At 42.4% G+C, this 13,275-nt stretch overlaps 1 protein-coding gene across 4 annotated transcripts in view; it reads right to left on the minus strand.

Annotated features, from left to right (window-relative positions):
* Nucleotides 1-13,275, minus strand: part of Ttc29 (tetratricopeptide repeat domain 29) — a 190,534-nt gene that overhangs the window by 148,447 nt on the left and 28,812 nt on the right. For all 4 annotated transcript variants that reach the window (XM_021170294.3, XM_021170292.3, XM_029480810.2 and 1 more), the window contains 2 exons: nt 7,419-7,642; nt 1,663-1,848 (listed from right to left, as the gene is read on the minus strand). In XM_021170294.3, coding sequence (XP_021025953.1) covers nt 1,663-1,848; nt 7,419-7,642 — 410 coding nt within the window. The remainder of the gene's footprint in view (nt 1-1,662; nt 1,849-7,418; nt 7,643-13,275) is intronic.

Raw genomic sequence — 13,275 nt, forward strand, 5'->3', positions numbered from 1 at the left:
TGATAAATGTACTGATACATTGATTTCTGAATGGATTTTGCTCAGTTGCGAGTTCGTGACCGCATGGTAGTCTGTGGCAGAGAGTTGCTTATTTAACTAGCCCTTTAGTTTTGAGATACTATAAACTGTAATTGTAATGGATTTTACATTCTCTTAAGTACCTTTATCTGCTTCTTCTGGGCTATATCACCATGGCAGCTTTTTAGCCACACCCCTCCCTCCCACAGTTGGCATCTCAGGTGGACTTGAATGCCTTTCCTTGTCTGGGTGCACAGAGGCTCGCCTTCTGACTATGAGGGCTGCCATTTCTGCCTCTCCTTTCCACTGCGATTTCCACTCAGAGCAAGTCGTCCCTCCTGCTTCTCATGTGGCTGTGGCTCCTCTTTCAGAGCATTTTTACACGTCTAAATGCCAGCAATATCTAAATCCTAGCAATACCTCTCAACGTCATTGTGCGTTCCTTGAATACAGTCCTCAGGATCTCTTAGCACAAGCCGACATTGTCCAGCATCCCTGTGCTGTTCACATTTCATGGCCCCTGATCACACTGTAGTGTCTTCCATATCTTAGGATACAACCGAACTTTGCTGTAGCTTTCCGGAACACAGAAACTAATTCTTAATTTAATTGTGTTTCAAAGTCGTATTTTGTGGTCCTAGTCACAAAGTTTATATGTATCAATTATATATGTATATATCATCATTATATATTGATCTATATCAAATATATGGATATATATGTAACAACAATCACAATCACTCACTGGCCATCACACAGTAGTCACCAGAGAGTGGCCATTAGACAGTGGGTATATACATGTATACACACACACACACACACACACACACACACACATTTTTTTTCCCAGTTTGACCACCTTCCCACAGAACCTGAGCCTGAGTTCTGAAATAGCAGGTTCATAAAATATTTTCATCTTCCCCTACACACTTTTTGATTTTATCTGCAAACACTGTTTCATCCACCTCCTTGCTCTCCATGTGAAGCCCTTGATCAGTCATCATACTAAATGTTCCTGACCATTCTGCTTCTTGGGTTTGATTTGGGGTTGTCTTATTATAACAGTAAATACAGAGTTTTGTTTAAAGAAGCATTGCCTTCAGTAATTATTGTAAAACCATAGCAAGGCAGAATCTGATATGTGCAGTTTTTATCCTTTCATTTGAGGGAGGGAGGGAGGGAGGGAGGGAGGAGGAGGAGAAGGAGGAGGAGGAGGAGGAGCAGCAGCAGCACTAAGAATCTCACGAAGGGAGCTTTCATTTTTCTAAACAGTTCTGTGAGTGAAAATTCTATTACAAAATAGACAAAGATGGCTGGTATGAAAATAAGAACGACGACGATGACAACAACAACAATAACAACGCACCACAAATATAAACATGATGCAGCACGTGACCTGAGAAAGGAGATAGACGGTGTGGATCAGATGTGGGCATGATTAAGGAAGATAGCTGGCTTCTTCAGGGGCCAGCAAAGACTTGTGTGTGGAGGATTCATCATCACGGAACACTGAAGCAGACTCTGGATACTCCCTCTGGGTTTCTGACTGCAGTAAAGCCTCCTTACATTCAGGGCCTTTTCTTAACTTTCACCTCGGTTTGGTCTTGGGAGCCCCCCAAACATCCCCAGAGAAGGCTGACTCACCCTCTTCCTCGAAAAGAAGTCCCATGTGTGACTCGGCCTCTGCCTCCTTCTTCCCGCCGTCAGCTTTGATCAGCTGAGCAATATTAAAACACCGTTCGTAGAAGTGATTCCTCACCCACTTGTCTTCAGAATTATCGAAATAACAGGCCAGAGCATACAGGTTGTTATATACCTCCTCATAGTATCCTTTACAAAGGAGAAAAATCATAGTGCATCAGAGACACGGCTTGGTTTATATGAACTTGATACTGCAAATTGCTTCTATATTTTTCTTAAATACATGGCCAATGTCTTGAAAATGAAATCTAATGCTCAACGTCATTTATTTTAACTATTAAAATAATTAATCAAAGGATATGTGCATAAGACAGGCAACAAACATCTTTCCAAAAGATGCAGACACACTAGAAACTGAGACATAGTTGGTTGAAATAGGACGTCTTTATACAACAGAAGCAGAGAATCTGGTAGCCAGGTTCCCTTTTCCTTGGAACAGGAGGATAGTGGTTTCACTGAGGGAGACGAGGGGAGGGGAGGGGGTGGGGGAGGGGAGGGGAGGAAAGGAGAGGACAGGAGAGGGACTATTCAATGTCCCAGTGGTGGGTCTAAGGGCATGTAACACCAAAGCCTGGTAAACTCAGTGTTTCTAAACCATGACAAAATAAATGGAAAGAGAAAGGAGGGGATCGGGGATGGGGATGGGGGATGGGGGATGGGAGCTCCAGGACTTCTTTACCAACAGAGAATAACGCAGCTGATATGTACAGGAGACTCAGGTCAGGATGGTCTCCGTGCTTCATTCGTTTTCTACCACTATTTCTAGAGATACAAGTATGAAGTGATGCTAAAAAGATAGACTGCCATGCTTCTGTTTTGAGATTCTTAAGTTGAGAATGTGTACATACTAGCCATTCTTTTCACTCAAACTTCTGGTAATTTGTTACATGCATCTTTGTACTTTGAACATATATATGTCACACCAAGAGTATGCCACTAATCTGTGAGCCCCTATTGTGAAAGATGCTGCAATAGTGTACTTGAGCAAAGGTATCTCTGTGGTAAGAACTGTGCCTTGATCCTGTAGATCAAATGGCCTACACAAGCCTCAAACAGGACATTCTTCCTGCCTCTGCCCACCAAGACCTGACATTACAGCAGTGAGTCACTATAGTCATGACTAAATTGCTTTTAAACAAGACATTATGAACAGAGGTCACCGATATCAACTTCTCGCTATTACTAGGAGGGTCAGCTCCTAAAATGACCATTATTGTGGACAATATTGTCTATTAGTATGCTGTATGAAATTAAATGAAAAATCCTAGAAGAATTACCCTGAACATTAAAAAGGTAGCAACCAAGAGCTGTAAATAAGTCACTTCAATTTTTTCAAAATCACTTCTTTGTGTGTATATGTGTGAATAGAGTGGAGTACGTGTGTGTGTGTGTGTGTGTGTGTGTGTGTGTGTGTGTGTGTCCATGCACACGTTTGTAGAGGTGTCTTCCTCAGTTGCTTGCTGCCTTATTTCCTTGAGGTTGGGTCTCTCTCTCCAGGTTCAGAAACCTGGAGCTAGGTTTGCCTGCTTTGTTAAGGCTGGGGTGGCTAACCATTCACAGTGACCCCCTTGTCTCTGCCCCCACCTCCACTGGTGTTATAGAAACATTCAGCCATATGCAGTATTTGTCAGGGTTTCTATTGTTGCAACCAAAGATCATAACCAAAACCTAGTTGGAGTGGAAAGTGTTATTTGGCTCACACTTCCAGATCACAGTTCATCGTTGAAGGAAGTCGAGGCAAGAACTCAAGCAGGGCAGGAACCTGGAGGCAGAAGCTGATGCAGAGGCCATGGAGGGGTGCTGCTTACTGGCTTGTTCCCCATGGCTTGCTCAGCCTGCTTTCTAATAGAACCAGGGCCACCAGCCTAGAGGTGGTCCCACCACTATAGCTGAACCCTCCACCATCAATCACTAATTATGAAAATGCCTTATATCCAGATCTTATGGAGGTGTTTTCTCAATTAAGGTTTCCTCTCTTCAGATAACTTGCTTCTGTCACGTTGACATTAGACGAGCCGGGACATCCAGCTTTTCCTCCGGTGCTGGGAATCTAACTTCGTTCTGTACACTTGCACAGGCAAGAACTCTCCATAGCGACGTTTTCTCAGCTCCTCAAGACACTTCTAAATAACACACCCCTTTTCTTAACAGAAACTCCCCACAGAAACTTCTCACCTACTCTGAATAGACTAGTAAAGTATAGCTTATCCTACAGAAACTTCTCACCTAGTGTGAATAGACTAGTACAGTTTATCAAATGTTTCATTTTTTCCTGGTTGGAGTTTTCTGTTTACAGACTCAAGTTGATAAGGTATGTCAACTTTCTATTTTTACAAATGTGTATGTAAACATTTTCTGTTTTTTAGTAAATTGAACTGTAATTTAAAATATTCTCAACATATATACAGAGTATTTTTTAAAGTACTGAGTTGTAAGTATGTAAGTTCCCAGGATTCTGTAGTTAAAACATGCCAATAAGGTGAGCTATTTTTCTGTAACCACATCCGTACTCTTCACAGTCTAAGTAGCCTGTTCTCCTCGAGAGCTGCAGCAGGCATCATCTGAAGATGGAACTTCACTATGGGCTTGCTATTCAGACTCTCTGACCTGTACTCTAAAAACGGGATTCTCTGCTATAGTAAGTTTGAGAAATACTCTTGCTAATTTTCTCCACTCAGTGAAATAACACAGTACACAAAGGTGTAAACCATGGTTGGGTAAATGGTGCAGAATCAGGATGCTTAAGCCCAGAGCTAATTAACCCGGAGTCTTCCAAACTTACTTTACTCCGTGATGTTTTCCCCATTTTTCTACTTTGCATAAAACTTACATTGTGTGAGAGTGCACTTGAGTCCAACAGACTTTGTGTGTATTAAACGAATGTTGTCAGAAGACAACGTAGCTTCAACCTTCAACCACAATTTGCAAGTCAAGTGTAAGAGACTTTAGAGTTATCTCTGCCTTCAGTTTGCTCTCACTATTAGTGCCATTTTTTTCCTCAAGACACTTAAGAATAACATTCCAGGTGTCATGGAAGAGTCTCACAGCAGGGACTGTGAGATGTGTCTGAGATAGGTATGTTAACCTTTGGAAGATAACACCAAAAGGAAGGACTAGGTTGCTTTAAATAGTTTGATATAAAGCAACAAGTGGTTTTGGTGATTTAAATAACACGAATGCTGCTGCTGTGCACATCTGCTGAGGCTGAACTGGTGCAGCCCACCACTGTTCCTGCCACAGATGAGGCAGTACTGATGCAGATGACCACTGATACTGCCACAGCTAGTATGAAATGAGCTTCACCATGGCCCTCGATGAGTGGATGGGTTTGAGGATGGGTTTGAGGATGGGTGGATGGGTGGATGGATGGATAGGTGGGTAGGTGGATAGATGGATGGATGGATGGGTGGGTGGACGGGTGGATGGGTAAATGGTTGGGTAGGTGGATGGATGGATGGATGGATGGATGGATGGATGGATAGGTGGGTGGATGGATGGATGGATGGATGGATGGATGGATGGATGGATGGATAGGTGGGTAGGTGGATGGATAGATGGATGGATAGTTGGGTAGGTGGATGGATGGATGGGTGGGTGGACAGGTGGATGGATGGATAGATGGGTGGATGGATGGATGGATGGATAGGTGGGTAGGTGGATGGATGGATGGATGAGTGGGTGGATGGATGGATGGATGGATAGGTGGGTGGATGGATGGATAGATGAGGAAGCAGTGAGGACTCTCAGCATTATTCAGCATTACCTTCTCAAAACCCGACACCACACACTGTGGACCCTGAGACATTCCTAACAGAACTTTGCCCTCTAGCTGCATACACCTTAAAACATACACAGGTGTTTTCAGATCTAGGAGTCATTCAACCCAACAAAAGCAAACATGTAGATGCTATTTTCTGGAGTAATTTTTATTCAGATCTCAATTTTACTCTGATAAATTTTAGATGTAGAGGGTGAAAAATAATGCACAAAGTTCTAAAAACTGATTATACTTTCTGTAATAATTCTAATTTTCTATAGTTCAGGAAGGCAAAAGCCATGGCACCTCATAGAAGATAAGCCAATGGGTAAACTATTTTGAGTAAAGGTAATTTTGCCCATTTAAGAAGTATAACCTTATTTCTCAGACATGCTCAATAAACCACACAATGCCACTTGAATGGGTCCTCACTGGGACCTGGTCTTCCAAGTGCTACTTTCCTTTAACTTGAGCATCCTGTGGTTTGTCAAATGTGGTTTATCTTCTTTACAACAGACAGACACAGCAATGACACATCACAGCACGTCAGGCACTTGGCTCGAGTTTATGCTACTCAAATGAAAGTCCCCAAACTAAGCTGATGATAAAATTGAACCTTATAAAATAAATAGTAGGCAAAGTTTATCCTGGACAGCTCTATTTCCTGTGTAAGTATCAATTTAGGATTTCGCTCTGACAGTAGAATTTGGGACTTAGCTTTTGTTTGTTTTGTAATAACATAGCATATTTTTAAAAATAATAGTCAATTTCTCATGTTTAAATTGTTTTTTGAAAATTCATCAAAGGACTTCATTTTATGTCAATTCTGCAGTTTAAAATGCTTCCCACACTATCGAACCCCCCCCGCCCCCCCCCCCAGTACTGTACCCTTGGGTTTGTGTCCACATTATGTCCTACCTTATAGTCTGAAGTCGCTGAGCTCACTCTGAGGGCTAGAATTTGGGCTGCCCCTCTGCTCTGTGTACCTGTCTTCACAACTGCAGCAGTGAGCAGTTGGGCAGGAAGAATTGCCTACTGACCCTGTGAAGGCCCCAAATGAAAGGTCATATTGCCACGTATAGCACAAGCCTTTCTTGTCTTTCTTTTGTGTCCTCTTGTCTTTTCAGTCAGAGATGCAGGAAAAATTTGAAATGCCAAATTCTAGATTTTTTTTCCTTTTTTCAAATGAAAACAACAAATACCTAATACAGACCTAAAAATGTTAAATGGCAAAGCCCATATAATTTTATCGTATTTTCTTAATACTTAATTTTCTTAAATACTTTAGAGTATTAAGTACATAATACTTTAAATATAAAACACCAACTTTATTTAAAAAAGTGTTAAAATATGGCAAAAGAATGCCTTAAAATGATTTTGTGAAACATAGGAAATTAACTTTTGAAGCCATAATCGTGGGTTGCATATTATTTTTCCCCTTCTTCTGAAAAAGTGTCTCACAATGTAGCTGAGGCTAACCCCAAACTCAGAATAAGCTGTCTCATTGTCCCAAGTGCTGGGATTACAGCCTTAACAACACCCTAGAAATTACAGGCGTTTCATATCTTTTTAAATACTACCATTTTCTAATTCAAGCTGACAGGATCTCATGACAAAACTTTGAATGCTCGTTACATAGACGCTAAAACAAACTATATCTGTGTGGTTTTTATGTGACAGTGCCTTGAAAACTGGCCAATATTCATACAACACAGAGACAAGTCAGGATGTGTTCTTGTTGGAAACTTATGGAAATGTTTGGTAGAGCACTGTCTTCCCAGGCTTGCAATGCCATCTGCAGAATGTCTTTGTAGCTGGTCATTTAGCCCTAAAGCCACTCAGTGGAATATGTTGAACTGTGTGATTTGTCTTAATGTATCAAATTCATAGGGCGACATTTTGGAATCTTCCCTGGGGTGCAACCCCACATCCCAGCACCTACCTTTCCTCTCTGCAGCCTCGGCCCTGGTCAGGTAGTGGTAGAAATTGTCTAGCTTGTCTGGCTGGTCCTCCAGAGGCCTCTGCTGCCAGAAGAGGGACCGTGCCTTCGCAGCTTCCCGGAGCGTATCCCACTGTTCCATCAGTGCAAAGAGCTCGGTGAAGGACTTGTGGAACCCATCTCGCAACATGTCCACGCAGATGCTCTTCTTGTATGAGTTCCTGTGGCTGGGAACACGAGCAGAACACCAGCCATTTTAGACCAGAGAGGAGTTCCCAATCTCTAAACACCAGAAGTCAAGGCAGGCTTTCTTACTCATCTTCCTCAGCGAAAGCATGAAAACTATCAAGAGATCTTTGTGGCAAATCAAACAACTTCTGTTTAAGAAGGATGCAGAGAGCTTACCTAACATAGTTACGTTCATGTAACCGCACCTCTGAAAAGGACAGATGTGTCACTTTAACTATTCAAAGGTTCTTTTTTTCATACACACAGACAAATACAAACATGTCCACTCCCTACCCTACCCCCTACACACACCCCTGCTCAAACCAACCAACCTCTCAGCAGACCAAACAGACCTGCCAGCCAAGTAAGAAGACCAACAAGAAAAAAACCTTGTTGAATATTAAAAATCCATTAATTTCTGTATTATGTAGTTCTATAACCTGTTATTGGAATTTGGCCATTTCCAGTCAATCATGCTTCTGTATTTAATGTTTTAAACAATTACTGAAATACCATAGTGTGTGTGTGTATGTATATATATATATATACATATATATGTGTGTGTGTGTACAGGTAGGATCAAATGAATGGTTTGATAATTCAATTATCAAGTAAGTAGATAAACAAATAGAAATTCACTTCCTATTAAATTTGGAAATTTGGAAAGCTGAGACAGGAGGATTGTGCATTTGAATTCAGCCTGGGCTACATAGTATGAGCCTGTCTCAAAAGATAAAACCAAATCAAAACCTCCTAACACATACTTTATTGTTCATAAGCATGGATAAAGAAACAGATGACTCTCTGATGTATTTATCCCACAAATCCCTACTGGCTTTCTCATGATGAAATACCTACTTTTTCCATTTTCTTATGTGTGTTGTGTGCATATGTGTGTTGTGCATTGTTTGCATATGTGTGAAAGTACAAATGCATGTGTGTGTGCCTGCAGGTGGGGGCCTGCGGTTGATGTGAGGGACATCCATGGTCACTTTTGAGTCTTATTCTTGGGAGCAGGATCTCTAAGTCTGACTCAGATCTTACAGATGCAGCTAGTTTTACTAGCCAGTTTGCTCTGGAGACACTCTGTCTCCATTCCCTGAGTTAACGGCAGTTAAAGGCAGGTGGATACACTCTCTGGCATATGTGTGAGGTCTGGGGATCTGAACTCCAGTTCTTATGCTCGAATGGCAAGTGATTTAACTTTTGAGCCCCCAGACTCAGCCATCTCTGCAGCTCCTCTTCTCCCCCACTCCCATCCCTCTCCAAGATGTACTGTTCTAGGCCAAAAAGAGTCAGTGCCCTTGTAAAATGTGTATGCCCATTCAAGGGAAGACACAGACAACAACTAAACAGACACATAATAAACAATGATTGAAATGTTTATTTAAGAGTTACATGTGCTGCCAGGTGTGGTGGCACTGGTCTTTAATCCCAGCACTCAGGAGGCAGAGGCAAGCAGATCTCTGTGATTTTGAGGCCAGCCAGATCTACATGCTGAGTTCCAAGCCAGCCAGAGTTTTGTAGAAGGATCCTGTCTGAAAACAAACAAACAAAAAACAAAAGGAAAGAAACAAAAGGAAAAAGAATACGCATGCTTATGGAGAACAACCATGGGGTAGTCACTGTTTAACCAAAAGAACAAGTAGATATTAAAAGATAGTTTCAAGTAAATTACGGTATGTTCTTTCTTTAAAAGAAGACAGTTCGATGTTTAGGACAATTGACCTGATGGGGGACTGACTACTGGCAATGCAGGCTTGAAGGTCAGTGGAATCTACCTGATCACTCAGAATCAGGAGTTCTGATGTGGAGCCCGACATGCCCTGACATCCCTACCCGAACAACCCTGAATCCCATTCCTTTCCCTGTGTAAAAGCCTGTATTATCATCAGTCCTAACCACATTGCAGAACTCTTCTAGGAAGAGTCTTACATGAACTTGAACTTTAGCCTTCTCCCACCTGATAACCAGATTATTTACAGAAATAACTGATAGACTGTAAAGAAACTATCTTCCTATACCAAAAAAATCAAGAGCCATCATGTGTTTCTAAGATTAAAAGAGAAGACTAATGCATGATTTCTGTTTCCTGCCATGTCCTCTGAGCCAGTGAGAAGGGCCCAGAATAGAAGGGTCAGGGGTGAACCTGTGAACGGGACACATCCCCTTTCTCCCACCCCCCTCTCTCAAATACTAGGTGAGGTGGAAATGGAACTCGGTTTCTTGTAATATCCAGAAGAATTGGGAGGGAGGGGGCAACTGTACCCATCTCTTGTGGGATGCATGAAGGTATGAAGACAACAACCATCTATCTCCTTGTCCATCTCCCTGAGCGCAGGACATATGGAAACAACCAACTCTCAGGTTCTAAGCAGAAGACAGCTGGCCCTTTAATTTCTCAAGGACCTAGGACAACACGAGAGGGACACCATAACATCCCAGGTGCTCTGTGTGCCACACGGAAGGTTTTGGACAGAGAGGGCCACAATTCCTGCCACCATAGTTTCAAACAGCAGCAAGGTTTGTATGCTAAAAGGCTGCGTATAGGCTGCACATGGGGACAGACCCGATACACAAGCTGTGCTGGAGAGATCTGGCAGCTCAAGCTAGCTCATCTGCAGAGCTGCTGGCGAAGCTCAGCCAGGGATGCACCTGGCCACCTCTGTGGGACTGCATAGTTCAGGAATACACTCAGTAAGAGAGCTTGCCTTCCAGAAGCTTAGAAAACCAAAGCTTCTAGATACTTGCTAATGGCGCATAGTGGAAGGTCTGGCTGAGTGGCCTGGTGGATTCAAGGCTGATATCTCTGGGATTATCTTGTTCTCTGTGCTTTGCTGATCACTATCAAGCTGCTACAAATCACTTTTAAAATGAGAAGAAAGGAGACTCGGTGGCATGGCTTTCCTTATCTGTGGGGGAAAACGAAACCATTTCTGTAAGGAGAAGCTCCTCATTCATGCTTTACTGGTCAGAACTGGGTCAAACGCCACCCTGCTATACTGCAAACCAACACTGACTTTGGTTGCCATCTTGTTCAGGAAAGGAAGATACTGCATCAGATATATGGACACTAAAAGATAAGTTTCTGACATTTTAGGACTAAAGCTGAACTTTCGTATACATTTTTGTTTGTGGGAACCAGTAATTCTACTGCCTTTTGGCTCCCACACTGAGTGCAATGTTGTTTAGTTTTGTTTTGTTTTTCTGTTACAGGAGGAGAGGTGATGGTAAGTGGCTTTTGAATGTTGAGTAATCCGAGAAAGATCACCACACTGGTCTGGCTTTATCTAAGTGACAAGATAAGATTTTGACACTAGGGAGGATTAAGGCTGAGGGCCAGGAATTAAAATGAAGTTATATCAAAAAAGTAGACTTAGAGTCCGTGACTCTGAACTTCACACCTGATCCTACAGAAGGAGTGGAAGAGGACAAGCCCGGAAGCTTCGAGGAGAGATAGTGGGCTCTGCTGGCCACTCATGAGAAAGGCTGTGGGTCTGGATCCAGGGCACAGGAGGTGGAGAATCTGTTGGCTCCAAAATGTATTTAGGTGATGGCATGTGGTGGTGGCATGACTTGGTGACTGGTGTTACCAAAGTGAAGAAGCAGATTGACAATGGGTCATATTCTAAAGAGGGGAAACAAATGGTTGATTGGACTTTGAAAATGATTAACTGGAGTTTGTGGAATCTGAGGATATATGTGATTGGCAGTCCAGAAGGCCTCAGAGGATGGAGGCTGGAACGCCAACCTTTCTTAAAATAAGAGATGCCATCTCTGTGTGTTGGAGGCTCTCACCAGGTAAGTGAGAAGACCTCCTGGGTCAAACATAAAGAAAAGTGAAATTCTGGCTTTAAACACTAATTTGGGGCATCAGAAGAGCCACTCCTGCAAGATCAGGTGAGAGACAAAAGCAGACAAGCACCCCGGGCCTCCTTTGTTATCCTAGAGAGATGGAAGAGGGTCATTTACTGGAGGTGACCTGCCCAGCATTGAGCTCCCTCTCCACAGCTAGCAGCATTCTAGAATAGATGGAAATAACCAGTCCCACTGGGGATAAGTTATTTGTGGGTCAAGAATTTTAGTAATTTAATCAGGGCCTTTTTACCAAAAGGATGAGTACTGAGGTAAAGTGTTGATCCACAGACACTGTCTGGGAAACAGGATGAAAGCAGGACTACGGCTCATTCGACGAGGCAATGGCTTCTTAGGAACACTGTTGGGGCTGTTCTTGCTATCCACCGTCTGTTAAGGGTGCTATGACTTGGCCTTTCCTTCTGGACCAAGTTCTCTCCGAATTTCCACCTAATTAATTACTAAATAATACCCTTCCAATAAGGCCACTTCCGCTTAATTTAGTCATGATCAGTTGCTGCTCCCTATGGCCCTAAATTCCCAAAGCATCACCAAAAGCTGGACTGAGATTATTTCTGAGATAGCTTTCAGCTTCCAAACATCCACGAGATGCAATTGGCATCCATTTCAAAAATATCTAGTGAATGTTCAAATGGCCATTCTTCACGAAGATGCTCTAACAGTCAATATTTCAATATGTATCTATAACTATGCTGACATTTTGATTTGGCACATAGGTTTACACATGTGTAAACTTATGTATCATCAAATAAGCCCTGTTATTCAAACCCAGGATGAAGAAAAATCAGTGATGTCAACCTATTCAATAAATTCCCATTCAGACCTTCATAGTTAATGTAAATCTTTATTTACTAAGATTCCTTGATTATTTGGAAGTAACAGTGTGCGTCAGTTCTTGCTAGTATATTTGAACTCTTCAAATTTCTGTTTCTTAATAGACAACTGTAGTCAAAGTTCTCTTGCTTTGTGCAAATGTTGGCTTATTTTAAATATAAAGGCAATAGAATTTTGTCACCATTTTAATCATTTTTCCTTGGGACCTGATTGTTTTACTCCTCAGTTTTAGTGACACACCAAAACATTTATGAATATTGGTCTAAACTAAAATATGTTGCTTTTAGGCATCAGAATAAAAATTTATACAAGGGGGAAATGAGAACTCTGGGAACCCCCTGAGAGGATTTCATATTACGGAATTTGAGGACAGTGCTCACAGAGAACAAGGGGTATGCAAATAAATGTGAGGGCATTCCTGACCACATCAACCACCTATAAATGTGTTCCAGGAAGTGATCAGCAGAGGCACATCAGGCTTCGGTGCCATGTCAGCTTCATCAACCCAACATAAGCTAGAGGGTCACTCGAGAGGAAGGTATTTTCTTAATTAGTGATTGATGTGGGAGAGCCCAGCACATTGTGGGTGATCTCACCCCTGGGTGGCCTTGGAAAGCAAGCTAAGCAAGCCATGAAGAGCAGGCCAGTAAGCAGCACCCCTCCGTGGCCTCTGCATCAGCTCCTGCCTTCAGATCCCCCCAACTCCCTTTTGAGCCCCTGGTTCCACTGCCTTCAGTGATGAACTGTGATGTGGAAGGGGAAGCCAAGTGGACCCTTTCTACTTAAGTTGCTTTTGGTTATGATGTTTTCTCATCGCAGTAGAAGTCCTAACTAAGACACCAGGATTGGATCTGCAGCTGGGGAAGGGATTTTCAAACTAGATGTAGTTCTATCTACATGGTGTCTACTGCTATTTAAAGGC

This window comes from Mus caroli, unplaced genomic scaffold (genome assembly GCF_978045245.1).
Source record: "Mus caroli unplaced genomic scaffold, Mus_caroli_1 scaffold_10, whole genome shotgun sequence".
NCBI lineage: Eukaryota > Metazoa > Chordata > Mammalia > Rodentia > Muridae > Mus > Mus caroli.